Source organism: Megalobrama amblycephala, linkage group LG4 (genome assembly GCF_018812025.1).
Source record: "Megalobrama amblycephala isolate DHTTF-2021 linkage group LG4, ASM1881202v1, whole genome shotgun sequence".
Lineage (NCBI taxonomy): Eukaryota > Metazoa > Chordata > Actinopteri > Cypriniformes > Xenocyprididae > Megalobrama > Megalobrama amblycephala.
This window is the reverse complement of record NC_063047.1, coordinates 37,863,081-37,888,595: the sequence shown is the minus strand read 5'-3', so window position 1 is coordinate 37,888,595 and position 25,515 is coordinate 37,863,081. Positions and strand designations below refer to the sequence as shown.

Here is a 25,515-nt window from a genome sequence, read left to right as displayed (position 1 = left end):
AGGAGGTCATGTTTTGTTGTAGGCACTGTTCACATCTATGTAGGCATTTCGAGTTTGACTCAAAGGGAGTCAAAACAAAATTTTGGTGCCATTTATGCTCTTTCTAGGTGAAGGGCATCATGTTCAACCCAGTCTTGTTTTGGCTGTGTCAGAAACAATAACAGCTTCTCTGACCTGCTATTAGTCAGTCTGTAATGTAGGACAAGCAACACAGAAGCAGAACAAATATTCTCAACTGTGTGTATATTTGTTGTTTACACTAGCTGTAACAGTGAGGAAATATTGAGGACAAGAAGCCCTGCTATGGATGGTTTTTATCTTTTCTGCTGTTGGTAAGGGATTTTGGTCTTTTCTGTTAAAAAGTTACTTGTTACTCGAACTTTGTGTGGGGCAACAGCCACAAGAGGCCATCTGAACAACACGCCCATGTCAAACTCAGCGGCCAAAAGCCATGTTTTGCTTGTTATGCTGTATTTGACTATATCAATCAGTCCATTGCACCTTTATATGATAAATACGCACTTCTATACGATGCTGTTCCCATTCAGTCAGTCATGTTCAACGTTATACCGATACTGACGTATTGGGGTTTCACTTGGGAGCCCCAATCACCTCTGAGTAAAAAAACGGGCCAATAAATATTGGCGAGTAAGGGTTTGCATGCCAAGCTACTCCTACCCGGACATATGGGTATATAAGGCCGGCTAGCACTCATTCATTAAGATTTTTGCTTCGCCCTACAAGAGCATTGTTCCTGATCAAAAGAACATGCTTCCTGATCTTAAAAAGCTTGCCTACAAGAGGAGGTCTCTCTTGCCAATGAAAGGGCACATTCAGCTGTGTTTCACCATTTATAAAAGAGCTTTTGCACAGTTGCGTGCAGCGATTGTCCCCGCAGCGCTTCGGCGCAAAAGAGCAGATTTCCCTAAAAAAGAAAGCATGGGCGGAGAGCATCTTTTTAAAGTTCATGCATTCCTGGATGCGGTCGTTTCTTGTCTTCAACTGACGGAAACGATCTCTGTCTCATTTGCCATAAGCATGCTGAGACACCATTCGTGGATGGTTCATGTTCTCATTGTTAGAACATGACCATGTTGACACTGAATGATAGCGTGGGTCCCTATCACGCCAACCCAGTGCGTCATTCGGTGCTCTGGATGAGGATCAGATGTTGATAGCTGCATTGGAGAGAGGGCTATTGTCCTTTGGAGAGGAAGATGATGTGGAGCTTCCCTCTTCGGGGGTGTTTGCGCATGCTGAATCGGATTCAGGGTTGACAGCCATGCTTGCCCGGGTCGTCGTGTGCATCGGACTCGAACACTCGCGGCTGGATGATTGGTTTCTGGGCTCGGACCATAACGCGAAGACCGCCTCGCCCAGTCTCAGAGCCTTTCTTCCCGGAAGTGCATGAAGAGCCTAGGCAGTATAGAGAGGTAGTAGTTCCATACCACAGATCTTTTTCCATATGTAGCACTGCCCCACGGGTCAGTCCATATGTGTATTCCACGTGTTCCCTCCCTACGGGTAGGATGTGGCCTCCGTAGCGCCCCCCTCCATTGAACTTCACCAGCATTAACAAACACTGGTCGTGGCTGAAAAAAAGGGTATTGAGAACCGAAACACTCTTCCCGTGGTAACAAATGGGTAGGTTATGACTGTGTGAGGGCAGTTGCCAAAAGGGTACGCTACAGCTTGCCAGCATTTGCATCTCTGACACTCCTAAAACAGTTCAGTGGCTGTGGCGCTTTTCATAGGGACCCCAATATATCAGTATTGTATATCAGTAACGTGACTGACTGAATGGGAATGCCTCGTTTACTGATGTAACCCTCATTCCCGAAGGAGATAACAGAGATGTTATGTCCATCCTGCCACAACCCTGAACCACCGTTGAATGGCCGGGATCCCTGTCTAGGCTCCTCAGCAAAACCTGAATGAGTAAGTGCTAGCTGGACTTATATACCCATATGTCGGGGTAGGAGTGGCTAGACATGCAAATCTCACTCGCCAATATTCAATGGCCCGTCTATTACTATATTCAGAGGTGATTGGGCTTCCAAGTGAGACCCCAATACGTCATTATTGATGTAACGTCTCCATTCCCTCTTTAATGGATTGAGGGTCACATCAGTAACTGGGACGTTTGGAAGATTTCGCTTGCGTTTAAGTTGTTCACACAAATTCAACACATTGACCAACAGAAAGCTGCTTATATGAAATGAAAGTATGAAAATGAAAATGAAGGTATGAAAGTGACTTGTTTTTGACCGCACCTTAATAGTTATGTAACATTTTAATTTATGAAATATTGAGTGAAAAGTTGAAACTTTCTTCTTTTTCTTTCACAATCCTGATGATAAAAGAGTTATTAAGAGAAACGATCCTTTGCAGTTGGTCAAGTCCAGCACTGCTCTATTGACTGCAGTGGTTGCAAGTCAACAGATAAGCAAACTCTCTTCATCATATAATGACTGAACATAGTCCACCCACTCTGAAGAGTCTGGCCAGTATCTTCAAGATGTTATGCAATAGATGCAGGGCCTTTAGAAATCAATAGGCTGTAAAACTGCAGTATCTATTTTTTTTCTATCTATAGAGTGGGTAGAAACTATACGACAGATTAGAAGACTGGGCAGTTTTGTAGTGATAGAGAAGTGATTGTGAGAGTAATACATCAATATTCAGAGATAAGATGGCTGTTTGCAGGTCTTACACTAAATGCGAAGAGATCACTGGGCTCTCAAATGCGAGGATTACCTATATCGATCTATTTTCAGGATTAGGACTTATCTAGTGCACTCAAGCTGTGGACCATTAAGTCTAACTAAATGTGATTCTGTGGGTCAGAACTTTATCACTTTCACAGTTCAAAGACAAAATACTTCAGAGATAAGATTAGATTACACATACAGATGATTTAACAGCAGTCACAACTTGCTCTGTTTTGAGAAATTCTATAACCACATCCCTGTAAGAAAAAACAAACAAACAAAAAAAAAAAACTACTATTACTACAACACTATTGAAGTTACAAAGAAAGTGTAAACTGGCGTCACATCAGTTACACCTTTACCGTACGTCGAATAGGGAAGGAACATGACATAGCGTAAGCTTTGTGAACTGCAAGAGTTTTACAGAGTTTACAGAAGGCGGCTCACGTGGAAGTGAGATATTTTACTTCACAACTTGTTATATATTATATATATATATATTACACTACCGTTCAAAAGTTTTGGGTATTATATATATATATTTACACAAACACATCGTTTTGCACATCATAAAGCCATCATAAAGCTCAGATGCGTCTGGATATTTATTAATATTTCTGCGATTATGTTCATCAGAAAGAAGAAAGTCATATACACATAGGATGGCTTGATGGTGAGTAAAGCTTAAGCTAAAATTCATTTCAAAGTGAACTAATCCTTTAATTTATGTTCTGAAGATGAACAAAGGTCTTAAAAAGATGAACAAAGGTCATCAAATGACATGAAGGTGAGTAATTAATGACAGAATTTTAATTTTTGGGTGAACTAACCCTTTAATGTATTTTAAAATGTCATTTATTCCTGTATGGCAAAGCTGAATTTTTAGCATCATTACTCCAGTGTCATGATCCTTCAGAAATCATTCTAATATGCTGATTTGATCCTCAAGAAACATTTGTTATTATTATCAATGTTGAAAACAGTTGTGCTGCTTAATATTTTTGTGGAAACCTTACTATTCTTTGAATACAAAGTTTAAAAAACAGCATTTATATGAAATATAAATCTTTTTAACATTATAATTGTCACTTTTGATCAATTTAATGCATCTGTGCTGAATAAATTAATTTAAAAAAAAAAAAAAAAAAAAGCACTGAACTTTCGAACTATAAATAAAATAAATAAAGATACATGCAAGCACAATAAATGGAAAGTGGTCGATAATATCCTTTTTTTTTTTTTTTTTTTAAATATGATATTTATTATACAGTGTCATGGGTTATTGACAAAAATGTACTAGGTTGTATGAACTATACCAAAAATATATGCATGAATGAGCTTTAAAAAGGAAAAGAGCTTTTAAATAAAAGCAAGAGTTACAAAATATTGTGTGTGTATGTTCTTACCAGAAAGATATTGAAGATAACAAGGAGGATCAGCATCCACAGGTATCTGTAGGCCATGTGCAATCCAGCCCAAAGACAGACCAGAGTCACCAGAGCAAACAGATACAACATCATGGGCACCTCTGAAGAACAAACAGCGAGAAATTGAGTTAACCTTCAATTGAGTTTGCATGATCAAATAGGTTAATTTGAAAAAAGACATTTCCTAAGGTGCAAGATGGCAACATTTGAAGTTAATATATTTCTAGAAAAATCACAAGAGCTTTTGCTCATCAGTTTTCAGATGCATGGATGCTGAGTGTGCTATTTTGTCTCTGCTGCATGCACCGATGCCAGCAGCCAGGGTGCTGTTTTCAGTTATAGAGCAAGCTGGCCAGGCATGCTTCAGTTTTTCCATAGTTCAGACAAGCTTTTCACATGCAGCTAGAGCCCTTTGAACAGCTTTTGCTCTGGTATAAGAGCCATGTGGGCACGTTTATTGACCTGGGGCAGGAGTCCAAGATGGCTGCCAGCGAAAACAAACAAACCAAAACGACAAAAGAGGGGGAATAAATATAATTAAGCATGTCACAGAGACTGTTCTGGGGGGAATGAGGACAGCCATGGGCGCAAAGTGCTTGGCCCAAGAGTGTTCTTCATGTGGGTAAACAATCCAGTGCCAAGAGTCACTCAAGCGTACTGGCACAAGGACTTTAACCAGGCTGAGTGTTTTACTTTAACAACGGTTATGGGTTTAATTGCTCAAACATTCACTCATCTTGAGAAGGTGGGAAGAAAAATATGTGTTGCAAGCACTCTGTAGTTCAAAACCTGACATTCTGGCAACAACAGAAAGTAATCACTTACTCAAAGTCATTTGAACATAAGCGCTAAGGGTTTGCATTTTGATCATTTATGCAGTGCATGATTTCAGCCCAGATTCACTCGCCGACAGTTTTGTGGAAATCCTCGACAAATGCCCAAAATCAGCGGCAAATCGGTGCTCATTCAGTGGCAATCACGTAGTGTTTACGATCAAAGAACTGATCCAAAAGAAGTGCTGATGTGTCGCCGATGCACGTAAAATATTAAGCATGCCAAATATTGTATCCTGACCTGTCTGCGACTCAGAGTCATGTAGTGTGAAATGTGTTTTGACTGGAAATTACATCGGTGATGACATACAGCCAATGAGAGAGCAAGATACAGGGCAATGGAAAGTTCAGGGGGTGGAGTCATAGACCTGCAACAGAACATCAGCAAGCATGGCTTCTACAAGAAACTATTATCTCCTTCATATTCTTCTTTTCTTTTTCACTGCAAATTGGCGCACAGACAAAAATTAAGTCTCGCTCGAGAACTCCTGTCTCACGTGATCTTAGAGCCCATCCACACCTAGACGCATTTAGCTGTATACGCAAATATTTTGTATCATATAGGTGATTCGTCCAGATGGATCTGGCGTTTTGGGAGCCTGAAACCGCTATTTTTTGAAACCGGGTCCAAGAGTGGAAATCTAAAAACGACATCCTAGCATTTTCATGTGTACAGCCAATTTGTATATTTTGTGATTCGATGATGTCATCACCCCATGTCTCGACCGCTACATCATGTAACAGCAACAACAACAATAGTGGACTACATGCTTGTGTACTAAATTTACTAATTTAATGCTTTATTTCTAAGCTTTACTAAAGTTTGTATACAGCGTGCAAGGTTTATGCGCATGCTCCAAGTCTTATTCTACGTTTTTAGTGTATCTCTGTGGCAGAATTACAGCACCACATACTGATCTGGCATGTATACTACACCGTTTTAAGTCGGTTTCAGTGGTTTCGTGTGTATGCCGATATTTCTCGAGACGAGGAAAAAAAAAAAAGAGATCAGATAGGGAAAGCTGGCTTCGTGTGGATGTGGCCTTACTTTATTTCCTGTATCAATTCTGGCATGTGTTTGAGAAATGTAGGCTGCATCCAAAAGCTTAAAGGTCCCGTTCTTCGTGATCCCATGTTTCAAACTTTAGTTAGTGTGTAATGTTGTTGTTAGAGTATAAATAAAATCTGTAAAATTTTAAAGCTCAAAGTTCAATGCCAAGCGAGATATTTTATTTAACAGAAGTCGCCTACATCGAATGGCCAGTTTGGACTACATCCCTACTTCCTTCTTTAATGACGTCACTAAGACAGTTTTTTGACTAACCTCCGCCCACAGGAATACACAAGAGTTGCGTTTGTAGAGTGTGTTTGTCGCCATGTCGTCGAAACGCTGTTATTTTCATCCCGCAGTCCAATCACCGGGTCTGATTCCGGCTCAAATTGATAGGGTCAAATTAAAGACATGTTTACAATAACACTGAGCTCGTGCATCTCCACGTTATGGTAAGAGGCGTGACCTTTCCGGGCAAGGTGCGCTAAGCTGCTGTCGAATCACAACACAGGAATCGCTGGCACAATCAGAACTCGTTACGTGTTTCTGAAGGAGGGACTTCATAGAACAAGGAAGTCATCAGCCCGTTTTTATGACAGTGGAAACAGCGGTATACAGATAAGTAAATTATGTGAAAAATACTGTGTTTTTTTACACGCGAAACATGAACACATGTTATATTGCACACTATAAACACAATCAAAGCTTCAAAAAACCACGAAAAACGGGACCTTTAAAAATGCTGCCTTCAGAGGATGCATTCAAAGGTAGGAAGACATCAAGGAACTTTCAAATCCAAGCTTTACTTCCTGTCTACTGAAATACCTTCAATTAATCGTTTTTTAAAGGCAGCAGAGATGTATCCTTCGCTGCCATTGATATCCCACAATCCTGTGCTTTCCATTCTCTGACAGTTGAGCTAAAAAAGTAAAGATGGCATCTGAAAATTGCAGTTTGCAGTCAGTTTGTGTGTAATTGTACGTTTTTGACCAACATTTTCCACTTCTAATGTCATTTCTGATGATAAATTACTATTGTAGTAATTAAATATTTGCTTAGTTATCACCAAAGCTCGCTCTATTTTGCTGTAGATCATGAAGCCGTTACGCTGCCTAAGAAGTCTGTCCAAAATCAGATTCATGAGGTACCTTCGCGCACAAATGCTGCCTGCAAAGTCATTGCCTGATAAGGCAGTGAGGCAACAAGTCAGCTTCCTAAGTTTTCGGATGCAGCCATAGTTTGGGGGCAGTTGTGGACTAATGGTTGCGGGTTCGAGTCTCATGTAGATGTAGGTGGGAGGAGTGAATGAACAGCTCTCTCTTCCACTCTCATTATCCACAGCTGAGGTGCCCTTGAGCAAGGCACCTAACCCCCAATCACTCCCTGAGTGCCACAGAAAAAAATGGCTGCCCACTGCTCCGAGTGTGTGTGTGCACCAGACAGAGTTGTCGGAGATTATTCCTATTGTAATGTGTGACCCCTGTCTCTGATCCATCATGTAATGTGCACACACATGGTACCCCCGTCAATTGTGTAGTGTGAGAAGAACAGCGATCCAACAACTTTGAAAATCGTGCAGTGTGTACCCAGCATTAATCAGTTTAAAGCCTGATAACAAACAAACAAACAAACAAACAAATAAATAAATAAATGCAATTTTGTGTTTTCATGACCATTAATTACCATCACCCACCTTCTAATAAATCATTACACTTCTCGTATGTTACCTAATACGACTTCCTTTGGTTACGCTAACACCTCTCGCCCACTGGCAGTGCATTTGTGATGACTATATTGGCCAAAGTACACATCCAGGCAAAGCTGTAGCTGATAATTAGCGAGAGGAGAGACATTCTGTGTCATTGTTTCTTTCAGCAGGCCTTATTTGCATCCACTCACCTCCACGACCTCCTGAGAACCCTGTTTTTTAATTCGTACATTTAATGAGGGAACAAACAAGTACGGCTCCAGAATGGAGAACAGGCTGACTCATCCATCATGCTCTCCTTTCATTACATAAACATGGATGTGAGCTCGGCCGGGCACTCTGGGTGCTCCAAACAATAGCAGAAGACCTGTATTCTTTTTTTTTCCCCAAGCGCTTTCAGAGTCTATTTGATTTAGATTCACTTCACATATGAAACGACCTGGAAATTGAGTGAACAAGCTGGATATTAGAATATTAGCCTCTTTCTTTGATGCCTGCAATTGTTCGGACAATTATAGGCTGAAATTGAACAATATATTAGCTCAGTTTGTTCTAGCACATGATTGAAGGTCATTAGATGCAGCAGCAGATGTGCAGAACCCACATCTAGGGAAAAAGAATATTCATCGGTTTAACCTCCACAACATGACGCTTCCCTGGGCACGCTTACTGCATCCCTGATGACGAAAAACAATCACAAATGCACCTGCAGCCTTGTTTCTGCATGCCGGCGTCTAATCAAATTAAGTCAAGCAAACACAGAGCAAGTTCAAGAGAGATTTCAAATAATCCTCAAATTCTCCAAGCGCCATTGCTGATATGCATGCATGCATGACAAAAAACAGCAAATGAGATTATAATTGGCTTTCATTAGACTGAATGAAGGTGAAGAGAATCAGTCCAACCCAATATCCAACTTCCTTTAGGGACAAGACTTGTTGTTTGAGAACACTGCGTCCTGTGCCTTCGATGTGTGTGCCGTCCCAGTGCGTTTCACCAGCAGAACTAATGCACAAGAATTAACATCTGTTCTGCTGGTGCTTTGATGTTAATATGGCTCTGATGACACCATGAGTGCAAAGACAAACAGAGTCATAGGCCATGCATGACTGACACGTCTCTGGGGTGAGCCAGTGGAAGACCTGCCAGCAGAAGCAGGCAAACATTATGAAAGACTTGGCAATGAAAAGTAGGCTACACATTCTTTAGCTGATAGATAACACATGGCACAGGGCCAAAGTCTAACACCAGGTTAGCAGAAAAAAAAAAGCCATGGTCATTCCTTCCACCTGTCTTATTTTACTAGCTGTTTGCGTTTGTCTTGACAGTCTTACATTTACTTTCATGATGTTCTGGTTGCTGTTTACTTTTACTGATGCTGCTGCCGTAGATACTTTGGTAACATTTTACAGTGTTCATGTTACAGTGTAACCATAGTGTAACCACATAAGACAAAAGAGAAGGACGCCTCCAAATATTTCAAATGAACAACATGTACTTTATATTTAACATTTAAATGATATAAAATGTATATGAATGTATAAAGGGGCTTTCACACCAGCCGTGTTTGCTGGGATCCGAGGGCCGATTGGTCTTGTTTCACACTAAATTTGATTCTATCAAACTCTGGTGCTTTTGCATTGTCTTATGTCATCATAAACGTTCTCAATGCATGACAGAAAAAAGGACGTGGGTCAATATATTGTGTTTTTATTATTATTTTGTTGCTATTATGAGCAGCAGAGTGAACAACACTTGAGTTTACTATATGTGCGTCACATGAAGGAAGATTTCTGCTGCTTGCAGGAGAAAGAGACAGCAGGTTGCTGGCATTCATTTGCCACTCTGATTGCATTAACTAAGCGCAATTACACTGCACGCTCACTTATGCTCATATTCAAGGTAAATCATCGTCACTGTCATCCCTTACATGTGTTTTGTTACTAATCACATCATCGTCAGCTAAAATACATGCACAGGTTACGTTACTTCCTGAACAACTGAGCACCTGTGTCTGTGTTGCTTTCACATTCTTGCAAATCGTGCCACAGTTCCACCTCAGACCACCTCCTACAAGTAGTTTTGGGTTCGGAAACGAGTTCGCATGACAGCTTTCACATTACCAATTTTTCATGCGAACCGTGCCTAGTTTCAAACTAAACTGCCAGTGTGAAAGCACCCTAAGGGCATTTTCAGACCTGTAGATCATTTGCTTTGTTCTGAAAAAGTGACTTAACAAACTGCCACAGTTCCTCAACAAACCGTCCCATACCGGCGTGATGACACGACTCAACTGGACACGACCACAACGCAGCCCTGAAGTATCAGAAGATATCAAGTAAACTAGATCATCCATTGTGAAGGCCTCATCGACACGACAGCCAGTAGCACAGTTCCTCAACAGACCGTCCATACCGGCGTGATGAATACGGTCCTCAACTGGACACGACCACAACGCAGCCCTGAAGTATCAGAAGATATCAAGTAAACTAGATCATCCATTGTGAAGGCCTCATCGACACGACAGCCAGTAGCACAGTTCCTCAACAAACCGTCCCGTACCGGCGTGATGAATACGATCCTCAACTGGACACGACCACAACGCAGCCCTGAAGTATCAGCAGAGATCGAGTCGACTAGATCATCCACTGTGAAGGCCTCATCGACACGACAGCCAGTAGCACAGTTCCTCAACAAACCGCCCATACCGGCGTGATGAATACGATCCTCAACTGGACACGACCACAACGCAGCCCTGAAGTATCAGAAGATATCAAGTAAACTAGATCATCCATTGTGAAGGCCTCATCGACACGACAGCCAGTAGCACAGTTCCTCAACAAACCGTCCCATACCGGCGTGATGAATACGATCCTCAACTGGACACGACCACAACGCAGCCCTGAAGTATCAGCAGAGATCGAGTCGACTAGATCATCCACTGTGAAGGCCTCATCGACACGACAGCCAGTAGCACAGTTCCTCAACAAACCGCCCATACCGGCGTGATGAATACGATCCTCAACTGGATGGAATTGAAATAAATACTTTGAATGTTGCGATCCTATCAGATTTATGATAGCAACCTGATTCGTAACAAAGCACTGTTTGCCAGAGGAGAACTGGCCCCCCGACTAAGCCTGGTTCCTCCCAAGGTTTTTTTCTCCATTTTAACACCTATTTGCCACTTGTTTGCCACCTGATGTCACCTGTTGGAGTTTGGGTTCCTTGCCGCTGTCGCCTTTGGCTTGCTTAGTTGGGGACACTTGACATTTGACTTGACATTTGATATTCAACAGTGCTTTGATCTGCCTGCACTGACACTATTCTTTAAGCAAACCACTCCAGAGTTCGTTTGCAATCGGGCCAAGATCACCTAGTTTAGGCGTCTCGGAGCATTTGTTTTGGTGCAGATCTGAGTGCAATTGCTGTGTTCACATATGCCTAAATAAACCAAGGGAGAAAGCGCGCCAGGTTCCGAAACAAATGCTCAGGTGTGAAAGCACCCAAGAGAAGGTGTAGATCCTGTAACTTTTATCATTTCTTTAATTCACCTTTTTGTCTTCACTAGTTTATTTAATAATGACAAATTAAAAAGTATGTTATATTTCTAACAGTACGCATATTTAAAAGTACTAATATCACATATAATATTTCAATTAATAGGGTTATTAAAGCAATTATATGTATGCATAATTATAAAAAATAGCAAAATGCTGTTTAAAATTATTTGATTTGCCAACCAATTTCATATTACTCAAACACACCCTGTATTACTGCTATAACTAATTGTATTTATTTACATGTAAGACGTTTCCTTTGCTTTTTCCTCATATGCAAGTTCTTCCACAAATCAATAACATCCAATGTCTTTATATTTCTCTGTTCTTCCCTCTTCTCCCTGTTTATTGTTCTGCATATCAGTCTCATCTTTGAACATGTTGTTCTCTCTCCATGTCCTTCCCTCCCTCCTCTCCCTGACTGCCTTTGCGTTCCATCTCTGTAAGCACATTCCAGGCTGTGGTCTGTGTGCCTCTGAAGCAGCAGGTTCCCAAACTCTAAGGAACCATCTCTCTGCTGGAATGGAATTGGCTAGAGCACTTCCTCTCTCAATAAAAACCAGGCTCTCATGAGGCCATGCCTTAAACACAAAGTGCTGAACAATACCTTTAATGTTTCCACTCATATTTCACAACTTAAGTGACTCCAATGCAGCCACTTTTAGATAAAACATTGTGAAATCAAAGTGGAGTCATAAGTATTTGACAGAATCATACTCACTACATCAGGTTACATCAACAAAAGTAGGTTACACATTATTTTACAGTGCTGTAGTTACATTGTAATTACTCAAATAAATACGGAGTACTATTAATTAAATACTTGTACTTACTATAGAGTTACAGTTAGGATTAGGGTTTGGTTTAGGGTTAGTTACTTGTAATTATGCATAATTTACTGTTATTACTATAGTAAGTACATGTAGTAACGTGTAACTACGGCATTGTAAAATAAAGTGTTACCCAAAAGTAATTTCTAAGGGTTTATAAACATAATATATGTTTTTAAATAGTTTTTTGTGTGTTTTTACATAATATATACTATTCAAAAACAAAGTAAAAACAGTAATATTGTGTTACATTTTCTATTTTAACATATTTTATAATTTAATTTATTCCTGTGATGGCGGAGCTGAATTTCCAGCAGTCGTTACTTCAGTAATTATTCGAATATGCTGTTTTAGTGCTCAACAAACATTTCTTATTATTATCAATGTTGAAAACAGCTGTGCTGCTTAATATTTTTGTGGAAACATAATACATTTTTTCAGGATTCTTTGATAAATAGAAAGTTCAGAATAATTTAATTTATTTGAAATAGTTTTTTTTTTTTTTTACATTATAAATGTCTCTACTGTTACTGTCAATTCAATGCATCCAAGCTAAATGAAAGTATTAATTTCTTTAAATTGTATCTTAATATATCTAAGAATTATATCTTAATCTACAACATGATGAGAATGTGGCAATGTGATATAAAACTGTAATGCACTAAACAATCAGGAAACTGCTTCGTTCCTAGTTGTGCAAGTACAAATATATAAATAAATAATAATAATAATAATAATAATAAAAATCCACTGGAACATATCAACCAATCAGAATCTAGATTAAATCTCTGTTAAATATTCTGATAGTGGTCCGAGAGAAAAATAACACAGGGCATTAAGGAGGAAGTCATGAAAATAATTTTAGTGGTGCTGAGGTCTTCATCGATTACAATGGACAAACAGACTGTATAATTAACACAGACGACTATATAGTTATTCCAGAGTTTAAAAAGTTCTCCTTGTTTCTTAGGAGGAGAAGACTCTCAGCATGAGAAGACAAGCACTGAGGCCCACTGGGGAAAGACAGCAGGGCCCAAATGTGAGACAGAACTCTGGCTCCTGTTTAAGATGCCAAAGCAGCTGTCACAACACTCAGCTGTGGTTCGACTCAGAGGATGAAAGACCTTCCTTTGTCTCCCTCTCGAGTGAGCTAACATCTGCCTGGCCAACAGCTTCAATGATAAGAAAAAAAAAAAAAAAAAACACAAAGCGTTTCAACTGGAAGAGACATGGGTGGTTGAAGAAGAGGATCTTGGTAAAAAAAGATGAAAGAAAAAGAAAAAGAAAGTGGGAAGAGCTGAGATCTTCCAGTAAACCTGCTGGAACAGAAGAGGTGTCCAACAATTTTGAAAGAAGTAAACAAAGGCTCAAGATGGAAGTACATACAAGATCAACACGCTTTCTGGAACCAAACCTTTGTGTGTGTGTGTGTGTGTGTGTGTGTGTACGTGTGCTTGTGGGTGACATTTGGACATCCTGCTCCTTCCTCTGAACTGTGGGTGTGGGGAGCGTGTCTGGCCTCACGCCAACGTTCTGACCAGACGTTCCATACAGCATGTTCTCAGAGAACTGAGACCTCTCTAGGGAAAACTAATAGTGTTTGGCATAAAAAAAGAGGATGGATAGACTCTACAGCAGTTCCAATGTTACCATTAAAACAGTGGTGAGATCACAAATAAATATATATAAATAATAAAATATAAAATAAAAATCAGATTTGCCTGTATTTAAGAAAATTCTATAAACAAAATAATTTGAATATTAAAAAAATATATATAAAAAAACAATACATTAAATAAAGCAATAAGATGCTATGAATTACAGTAATCAATTCATATTCATATTATAAAGTATTTTTTCAACATTAAAATGAAAAGTATGTAAAAAACGCTGGTCATTTTCAACAGTTTAGATATCTTAGCTCAGTTTCCAAACAAAATGCATGTATTTAGACTTAATAGGATAATTTATGATGATTGTTTTCATCAAAACACATGGATCCAGACACTAGACTTTGGGTTAAACCCTGAGAATGTTATGTAACAGGAGTATAGCGTTGGTGATATAAGCAGTTAAGCAAGGTCATAAAGATATGAGATGCAGAAGGGTGAAATGGACATCATTTAGAAGCAGCTGAAATATGATAGTGATAAACAGCGATTTAGACTCTACTGCCTCTATGACTCTATGGGCTGTAAACGTATTATGCAATCATGAAATTGTGGGGAATATTATGCATGACCCAGGGATCAAGTGTCTGTACTGCAAGTCATTACTAAGCAAATACAGAGAAAATATAGAGAGTCTGAACACTGAAAGCATATGGATACTCTTTCAGAAAGAAAAAAAATAAAAAATAAAAAATCTGGTTTACAGTACAACTACGTGAAAGGCTGTTTACTATCAAAACTTGGTCCCTTATCACAAAGTACATCTAGTATGGCAATCAGTCACAACAGTAGATTGTAAGAAGCAATTAATTTGACTTAGAACATCATATCGTTATCAAAAAATTTCAAACAACCTTAAACCTAATTGGGTGTAAATAGGCTGGGCTATAGCTAAACAGCAAATACAGCTTTTCAAACGTTCACCAAAGTGAACATATTTCAGACCAGGGGCCAGTTGCATAAACTTAGCCACTAGGTTAAGACTGTCTCTTAAGAATTAGTTTGGCACACTAGCAGTTAACCAAGGGGTAATCATTCTTACTTTTCCAAGTCAAATTATAGCAATATACACTCTAAAAAATGCTGGGTTAAAAACAACCCAAATTGGGTTTAAAATGGACAAACCCAGCGATTGGGTTGTTTTAATACAGTGGTTGGGTTAAATGATGGTTAAATATTTATTTAACTCAACTATTGTTTAAAAATGAAAAAATTGCTTGCTTAAAATGAACCCAAAGTATGTTGGAAATTAACATTTATTAATATGTATAGTAATGAACATTTATTAACAGGTTTAATGAACAATAATTAAACAATACAGATTTTTTAAATTGATTATAAATAAATGTTCACCTTTTGATTATTATTGTTGGCTCTAGTAATTATGTGTCTGATTTTGGGTTCATTTCAAGCCATCCATATAGTCAATTTAAAAAAATAGTTGAGTTAAATAAAATTACCCAGCACACTGGGCAAACATTTAACCCAACCGCTGGGTTAAAACAACCCAAACGCTGGGTTTGTCCATTTTCAACCCAACTTGGGTTGTTTTTAACCCAGCATTTTTTAGAGTGTACCTTTTTAGGCAACTGATTTTAAAAAGTTATGAGCTGTCTTGAAGAAAAAATTAGATGACTTACTTTTAAGACTAGCAGTTTACAAAGCTGGCCACAGGAATGACATTAGCACTGAAAAAGCAGCAATACTTTATAATAAGGTCCTATTAGTTAAGGTAAGTTAATGCATTAACAACGAACAATGCATTTGTTACAGCATTTATTCATCTTCATTCATGTTAGCTCAGGTCAATTAAATGTTGAAATTAGTGCTGTCAACGTTAACGCGTTAACGCATGCGATTAATTTTTTTCTGGTTTAATGCTGCATTCCAGGCAGGTTTTTGAGTCCGTAAGTCACAACTTACGACTTTGTAGCATTCCAGGAAAGTCACACCAAACTGCGTAAAAGTGTAAACAAACCAGCATGGCGGACCGTATGGGGCTTATGCTCATTAACAATTATTTCTATTGCCAAAGGTGCTTACTATGTGCTTATTTGAGGGAAACGGAGGAGGAAAATGGCGCATAAGGCAAGAGAAGCTGTTAAACCTTTTATTTTACGTTATTTTACCACTTGCATAAACACTGCATCCGTAGGGGCTGCCATTGTTGTTTCGCGGGCTATGTGACGTCAGAACGTGTAACTGGGAGTACATCGATCTAGTACGAGTTCATGGTGGGAAATCACGGGTTTGACTGCTGTTCCGATGCACTTTCACGGGTAGAAGGTTGGAAAAACACGGGTTACGGGTTTTCTGGAATGCGGCATTACTCATTAAAAATATTAACGCAATTAACGCAGCATCCGTTTTTTCCGTCATCCTTTGGCTAGCATTACAATATATCACGCTCTTATTCATGCAAATGCTTTTAAACCATTAAAGTGCGCCAAAAAGGAACGTGAATGTCCTGTCACACACACACACACACGAAGCACAGAAAGACACGCGCCAGTATCGTGAGCATGGACGGCGCACCAGAATTAAGTTCTCTGTCACACTTTAATGAACAATAACACGCACAATAATGGCAAAAATATCCGTTTTGTTGAGTATCCTCATTAGAACAGTCTTGAATGAGTTAAATAAAACTAGGGTTGTTCCGATTCCGATACTAGTATCGGAAATACCACCGATACCACAAAAATTTCTGGCATCGGTATCGGCGAGTATTTAAACTCACGTACCGATCCGATACCATTTTCTTAAACAATACCTAGTTGTGCCCGCTATCTTTGCTTAACGCAGCAAATCGGAAATCAATTCTTCTTCGCGGCTCAGAATGCAAACACAGGAAGTTGTGCTGTGTTGCCACAAGCAACCACTGTTTAGAGCTGCGGAGAAGTGAAAACGCGCTAGCAGTATGTCTGCTGTTTGGCAGTATTTCAGACCAGTAAAACAGCGACATGTCTCATATGCAATGCTGCAATTTTGAGTGGCACAAGTATTGGCAACTTTAACACAAATAACTTAATAAAGCATTTGAAGACGCGTCACCCCGCGCAACACGATGGTTACATAAAGGCTAATGCTCCGTTCACACCAGACGCGAATGAAGCGATAAGCGCGAGTGATTTATGTTAAGTCAATGCAAAGACGCGAATTGACTCCCTGCGGCGCGATTCGCGTGAATAACGCGGTGCAAATTGAGCGATTCGGGCGTTTGACACGCTTAAGATGGAGAAGGATGAGGCGTGCCAGCTTCATTCAAACAAAGAGAAAAGTTTTCAAAAGACAAATAAAGATAACCGACAAAATTGTCGGGTTTATTGTTCTGGATGACCAGCTGCTGTCAGTCGTCGAAAACGTGAGATTTTTATTTAACAAAATTGTTTCTGGACTTCAAGTTTTAAAGAGATTATTTTCTTATATAGCCTAATTATATTCCTAGATTTATTTGTTGCACTGTTTTTATAGTTATATTGTAAAACTAATATACCTTTTTCAGTTTACAGTGTTAGATTTGAGGCTGCATTTGAAGTTCTTTTTCACTTAAAATAAATAAATAATATAACTGACAAATGTATGTCAGATAATAAAAATACTCTAGTTCACTGTATGTTTTTCTTCTTGTTTTATTAAGGGATAAGTCTGAAGCACACCATAAATAATTCTATCAAATCATACAGGGCTAGTAGTATATATATATATATATATATATATATATATATATATATATACAGATACACACCCAGGTATCGGATCGGTACTCGGTATCGGCCGATACCCTGAGCTCAGGTATCGGAATCGGTATCGGGAATGGAAAAAGGGTATCGGAACATCTCTAAATAAAACGAAAGTAAAGAGTTGTGAGGAAGCGGGAGATCCACATCTTGTGCAGCAGCGGCAGCTCTTAAAGTGACAGCAACCAAAGTCATTGAAGATAATGAAAGAACAAAGGTAACAGAGAAAATTACTCACTGCTCTTGACTAAAGAACTTTTGTAGCTTTAATAATGATTAATCTATATTTAATTTAGGCTATAAATTATGCAGTGCAGACTGCTTGGTAACTTTATTCAATTTCTGTATTTTTCAATATCTGTTATGCTGCGTTCACACCAGTCGCGCGTAGTTGGACGCTTGAACATTTTGAGTTTACTCGCTTCATGCGTCATTCGCGCCGCTTCATTCGCGCAAATCGCGCCGCAGGATGTCAATTAGCGTCTTTGCATTGACTTAACATGTAAATCACTCGCGCTTACCGCTTCATTCGCGTCCGGTGTGAACGCACCATTAGACAGGTAAGGGCACAGGTAGCCTAAATATGACATGTATTATGGGTTTATGTGAGGATTGTTCTATGTTCACTTAAATGAAAAGATGTTATATTTTTGAAGCCTAAAAAAAAAAAAAAAAAAAAAAAAAAAAATTGACAGCTTTCAGTAACACTGTAATGTTGAATGGCTATAATTCATGTTAAAAATTGGGGGAAAAATCAATTTAATCAAGACATCAGTAGCAGTATTAGTATCAGTGATACTGGCCTTCATTCATAAAGAGATGCCATTAAACAAGTATTTAAAATATACTTTATGTTGTTTCTTTATGTTGTTTTAATTTGGAGATTAACGGTGAAATTATTACATTATAAAATATATTAAAAACGTATAAAAACTTGTGTTTTTAGTTGCAAAGTGTTTTTAATTGCGATTAATCACGATTAATCACAGAAAAAAAATGTGTGATTAATCAAGTTAATTTTTTTAATCGATTGACAGCACTTGAAATACACAAAGTAAGCTTAATAAATGCTTTAGAAGTATTTTTCAGTTTTGGTTCATATGTATTCATATTGTATTCCTCAAAACTCCCACAGCGTACAATCAGTGAGCTGTTGCACTCATACTACACCACATAAACACGCCTCATTAAAAGAGCTGAAGGATTAATCCTGAGCCAATAAGGCTTTTCTGCGAATTACTGCATTGTGAAAAAGCACTACTTCTCTAAAGATCGTATTGAACAACTGCAAAAGCCAAATTAAATCTTTAAATAGGGTTGTGGTAATTATCTCCCAACAGGTTTCGGAAAGAACACCTCTGCCTAGTGGCTAAAGGTTGATTCTTTAATATCTTGGCACTAATGTGGTTCTTCTGAGGCTGAAAAACCCTCCAAACATCAGAATATCTCAAAGGCAAGTCACAGTCAGATTTACCTACCAGTTTAGAGATGCAAGTGGTCATTTTACATAGTATATTGATTTTCACAGTTTTATATGTCTAAAAATATAAGTAATACATGCAATGCGATCACAGAACCCATGTTAAAGGATTAGTTCAGAAATGTCCTGATAATTTACTCATCCCCATGTCATCCAAGATGTTTACGTCTTTCTTTCTTCAGTTGAAAAGAAATTAAGATTTTTGAGGAAAACATTATAGGATTTTTCTCCATATAGTGGACTTCAACGTCTACCAACGGGTTGAAGGTCCAAATTGCAGTTTAAATGCAGCTTCAAAGGGCTCTACACGATCCCAGCCGAGGAATAAGGGTCTTATCTAGCGATCAGTCATTTTCTAAAAAAATAAATAAATAAAAATGTTATACTTTTTAACCACAAATGCTCATCTTGCATTAGCTCTGCAATGCGCCACACATTACGTAATCGTGTTGGAAAGGTCATGCATAATGTAGGCGGAAGTAAGTGTTTACAAAGCGAATGTGTAAAGACTAAGTCAAACGGCCTTTACAAAAAAAATAAAAAAATGAAACAATGATGTCGGTCGATGTTGAAGTTGGAGGAAGAAAAGTTTTTCGTCCACGGTACTTCTGCCTAGGTGACCTTTCCAATGTGATTATGTAATGCGTGGCGCATTGCAGAGCAGTGCAAGACAAGCATTTATGGTTAAAAAGTATATAACTTTTTATTTTCCTTTAGAAAATGACCAATTGTTATTCCTCGGCTGGGATCGTGTAGAGCCCTTTAAAGCTGCATTTAAACTGCAATTTGGCCCTTTAACCCTTTGGTAGGCGTTGACGTCCACTATATGTAGAAAAATTCTGGAATGTTTTCCTCAAAAACCATAATTTCTTTTTTACTGAAGAAAGACAGACATAAACATCATGGATGACATGGGGGTGAGTAAATTATCAGGAAATTTTAATTCTGATGTGAACTAATCCTTTAAAACCACGCATAATTGAATTTATTTTAAATAAACTAGAAATTAAAGACACATTTATGCATTTATTTTGTCATTTAGACGTTAATTCCTTGATTTAGACGATTAAGTTGACCTGGACAGAACTAAACTTGCATCCTTCTTCTGCCAGGCATTTGTGAGGACATACAGAAGCTGAAATGGGATGTGGTGGCTGTGGCATTAGGCAATAAGCTGATGTCAGAACTTTTATATTACTATAAATCTTTTAAAATCTTTCTATATTTAATATAAATATTAATATTAATATTTTATACTTACTATATATAATCTAAATTTAGTTTCCAAAAAGTCGACCAGCCCACCGGGAAAAGTTCTTTTGTTCGTTGTGGCCAGTCCATCCCTGTCCCGAGCTGAATGTTTGATTTGATGTGTAATCATGCAGTAACACACCCTGGCAGAATCAACATCTAAGAGCTGCTGAGTGTTAACAGGAAAGAGCGAGTTTACTAGACACATATTTATCTGACTGTGCTTCTTAGAGAGTCGTTAAACACATCCGGCATGAAGGAGCAAATCTGCAGCATAAAGTATTTGCTTATGTCTATGTGTCCTGCAATATGAAAAAGCATGAGTTGGAGTTCTACAGGGAGGTCATTGTGTTTGCGAGCAAAGGGTGGGCTGACGGTGCAGCCCTCTGTAATAAAGTTGAGTGGTTTAGGATTAGCCCGCTGTGCTGTGAGCATGCTTGTGCACAAAGAGGAAAGCTAACATTGCACATGGCAACCCTTGCTGACCACCCACACGCACACTGTACAATACCACCATTTAAAGCCAGCAGTTACGGGTAAACAATGAAACCATCACGGTGGATTAACAAGTGAAAGGCAGTGTTTAACATGCTAATTGTACAAACATTAGTTGGAAGGTGCTGATATTACACTTTTAAACAGTGGTAATTTTGAGACTAAACATGAAGGTGGAGGCTGTGAACACTAAATAGATAATCATCCAGTTGAGATTGTAATTGAGTATAAAAACAAGACTGACAACATACATATTTACTCAGCAGTGGAGAAGCGAGTTACACTAGATTTAATCCAATGATCTACAACCTACTCAAAACTGCTGAAAGCACTTTTAAATGAAAGGAAAGACTAACAAACCACAATAGAAGTAAAACATAATTTGGAAGGCAGCGCAATATTCCTGGAAGCACAACCCAGAGTAATCTGATGATTGCTTAACAATAAGACACTTTCCAAAGGAAAGCACCTTCTCTTAGTTCACTTTCAGTTTCTCTGATTATCATCAGTTATTTACTTTTAAAGGACAGGTTTCTTGTAACATGTTCATTGCGGTGCCAGATTCTTGCCCTGATGAAATGGTGGGATACCTTGAGGCTGTTTATTACCCAACTTGTAAAATTTGATGTAAAAAGAAAACAAGCTTACACACCTGAGCTGTTTGTTCGGCCTCGGTAGATGTCATCATAAGCCTTCCACTGCTGAGTGACCTGATACGCATGGATGAAGATCACCAGCACCCCCACCAAACAAATGAGAGGAACCAAGGCGGCCGTACAGAGAGCAGCATATACATTTGGGATGAAGCATCTACAAAGATGACAAGAAAGACAAAACTTTTGATTGGTACGTATATACATTGTCAGGGTTACGGTTGTGTGTTTAGTGTTCCACGAAAGAAATACAGAAAGTACAATGGGTTTGAAACAACATGATGGGCGTCCTTATGAGTCCTTACTTCTGGACCACAAATACACAAACTAAAGATGTGAATCTCCTGAGATTCTCTCTTTTCGTCTTTCTCTGACTCCTTTTCTTCTATCTAAGGAATTTCTTCCAGTCTGCATTTGTTTTTGTCCTGTATGCAGTTATGAAGTCTCTGGCTGGTATTTGGAATGGGAAAGCTTTGGGAAACTCAATCCAGAGTAATCTTGTTATGACGTGATATGTATCAAAATAAGCAGCAGTTGCATTCTGTTCACAGGCCTGGCATCTCCCTGTCCAGACAGAATGGACAAACACAGTCCGTACTCATTTCATACAGCAGAAATGGCACAATGTAGCCATAATAGAATTTAAAGCATCTGAAATGCCCGTAGGAAAATAAACTGGCCATTTTTCACTAGACTTTATCTGATTAGAATTTTGAAACAATGGCCTGGTTTAATGTTATATGCCTGCATGTTCACATACATGCCACACAGAAAACAACACACATTTTTGTAATAAGAAATAAACATGTAGTTCAGTTTACATGCAAAATAAATAAATAAATAATAACTTTTGTTTATTTATTTAGTTAGCTAGCTAGCTAGCAACACAGGGCAGTGGAATGAAAAAACCCCGGAAGATCTACAGATTTAGGCCCCGTTTACACTAGTGCGTTTTCGTTTTAAAACGAAATAACTTTTGCTATGGTTATGCCTGTTGTTTACACTACTCCACTACTATGCTGCAGAGTCCGTTTTAGTTTGAAAACGCCGGGAATTCTTTTCAGTGTAAACAGACCAAAACGGAGACTTTTGAAAATGATGGCGTGGCCGTGGCTGCCCACGTTCGCTCTGTGTATCCTTGACGACTGTGTAAACAATAACATGGAGAATGAACTGCAATCTACGCTGGCTTTGTTGTCATTTTTAGCAGCCATTGTGCAGTTAAACTCTGCATTTTTTTAATACTGCAGCTACCTACATGCGCAAGAGACAACCGTTTACACTTCTACACGCACGGCCAGTGTGCATGAATGGTTATGTGACATGCGTTTTCGGAGATCGTTTCTGAAACGCCGTGGAAACGCCGGTGTAGACGAGGATCGTTTTCATTTTAAAACGCCATTTTTAAACCTTAGAACGCATCATGCACAGGACACTGTAAAAGACAAGAGATGCAAGAACAACAGTCAAACACTTCTGTCTAGTGCTGTCTAGTTTACTTACAATAACGGGACAAAATAAGAGCAGTGAAATACAAAAAAGTGTTCTGTGTAAACAGTCACTTACAAAAGTCTTAGCATAGCCTTATTATCATTTACATTATATATATTTTAAATGGTTAGTAAAGGTTTCTTGCACAAAAAAAAAAAAAAAAAAACACTCAAAATGTAGTTTTGCTCCCTCTTTCCCTCCAGTGCTGTTAGTATTTACTAAATCTAAAACTAATAAAAGTCTTTTTAAATTGAAAGAAAGCTGAAATACAATAAAAATAAATAAATATTAGATGAAAAACCTAAACAAACAAGCAAAAAAAAAAAAAAAAAAAAAAAAATTATAGCAAAAGCACATAACAAAAATATTAAAATTTAAATGAAAATTGAAACTATAAAAATAAAAGCTAATTCAAAATATTAATAAATACTATTACAGTATATAAATAACATTCCTCTTTAAGAAACCTTGTCATTCTAAATGGTGCCAATAGTGATGTGACCAATTTATATTTATACATATGGAGAGGTTTAATTTGCATTTAAATCTGACCTTTAAACTAATGTTCTCCTATTACTACAAGCAAGCATTTGACTCCTCCTGGGCCGCTGAAGCCCTATGGTACGGGAAAAGGCGAGAACTGCGGTGGCCTGTGGGGTGAGGTGACATCATTTGTTTGTTCTTGGAAAGAGAGATGTTTGGCTTTCATGAGTCATCTGGGAGTTTACTTGCTAAGAGCTTCTTTGAGACAGGGTGGAGAGGAGTGTCCTTAGTCCACTGTTATCACTACAGGCTTGGCTGGGGTGAAACCGAACATATGTATAGTCACAGCTTGTGATCTCATAAACACAGAAGGGCTAAAAATAGCAGCTCTTTCCGACTTACCAATAACAGACTCTGACCACACACAATCAATTAATGTAAACTGGGCAAAGAAGAGTGTGTGTGTGGCAGAAAATTGCTTATGATACATTAACTCAGGAAATGAGTAACTATGAGTCCGAAGTGACAAAAATGTGAGCATTCACGTTTGTGGACGCATGAAGTGCTTACGAAAAAAATTAAACCTTGTTAGTAAGAGAACTTATACATATAGTAACTTCCATTTTACCAGTGAATATGTACTAGAGAGTATGATGACAAATTTGTTACCTGCCCTTTAGTGTCATTTAGGGATGTCCTAATTTGGTGCCAGTTCATTTGACATCCCCTACTCTACAGCATTAATAATTATAAATAAATGTATTGCTGTATAGTATGTCCTCATTTAGTTGTGTGTGAGTGAGAGAGAAAAAGAGAGAGCAGATATTCACAAACTCACAGATCTCCTTGCACCAGGCCATACACACTATGTATGCTCCATCCAAAACCTCCCAGCAGGACCACAACCAGAATGATGATGACCAGAGCAGGAAGTCCCCAGCTGAGCAGGAAGTAGAGAAGATAGCGTCTCTCTGTGTGCTCATCATTCATCACCAATATCTGCCAGAAGTTTATGGCCTGGAAAAGACAACAGAAATGTTACTAAATTAATAAATGGAAACAGGTTACAAACAATCCTGATTCATAAAAAAAGGACGGTTGATTAATGTTCTGATAAGACTAGGCACCAAGAGCTAATTACAAAAAGCACATCTGTTGGTGATATGATGTGGTATTTCATTTCAGTAACTACTCTGACTGCTCGTTCAGTTAGCCTACTTCACTTTATGCACTGAGGTACCTCAGCAAAGAGTTCAAAATCAACATTAAAATGAAGTCCTGAGGTGGCACCTTCATCCATCAGTATTAGCCCCATAAATGGATAGGAACTGCGGCAGCTCTGTTTTGCTGTGCTGGGAACTTGGATAAGAGATGAAGAGAAAAGAGAAGCTGGCAGGACGTTGTAGATTTTGGGTGTCCTAACACACTGCAATCCCTCTCCAGCCCCTTTGTAATTATGGAAGAGGTTGGCACTACGCCATTGAGATTGGCCTGTCTTGCAACTTCCATTGATCCAGCGCTTCAACCGTGGCAGTACATGGAACCTCTGGGATCTACTAGATGACTATTTAGCACAGGCTGAAAAAAGAGTCCCTGTGCATAGAAAGAAACTCTTAGATCAATAGTTTTCATTGATAAAGTGTTTTTCAGTGGCCTTTTAAAGTAGGCGTGGGATAACTGCACTTTCTATTGAAGGATGGAATACACTACATGACTTTCGACCCAGATTTGCAGTCTGGAAGAGTCAATGCTAGTTTTCCAAAAGTGAGAACCAGTCTGCAGATTCTGGGCAGTCGGAGTTGACAAATCATGTAGTGTATGATGGACACTGATTGTTTTATCTTCAGACTATGATTCTATCTGGTCTGATACCAAAGTCCCTTTAAGACAAGTCATTTCACTCGGCGGCCATCTTTGAAATGCCTCTCGGTCATTCAAGTGCAGCTTCTATCTCTTTGAATGGGGAAACATCAAATTCTCCAAAGCTGTTTACCAAGCTTTTGATTAAATTTCATATTTCGGAGGCGTGCGTCTGACTGTTTCTATAGGAACCGGAGCTTCTAACGGCCGCTGAAGTGACGTGATGACTTTACCAATCAGTGATTGGCTCTTATTTAAAAGGCGGGACTTAT

At 38.7% G+C, this 25,515-nt stretch overlaps 1 protein-coding gene across 1 annotated transcript in view; it reads right to left on the bottom strand.

Annotated features, from left to right (window-relative positions):
• Positions 1 to 25,515, bottom strand: part of adgrv1 (adhesion G protein-coupled receptor V1) — a 178,303-nt gene that overhangs the window by 9,921 nt on the left and 142,867 nt on the right. Inside the window, 3 exon segments of the mRNA XM_048189162.1 lie at positions 4,118 to 4,239; positions 21,409 to 21,566; positions 24,222 to 24,400. Of these exon segments, the coding sequence (XP_048045119.1) occupies positions 4,118 to 4,239; positions 21,409 to 21,566; positions 24,222 to 24,400 (459 nt within the window).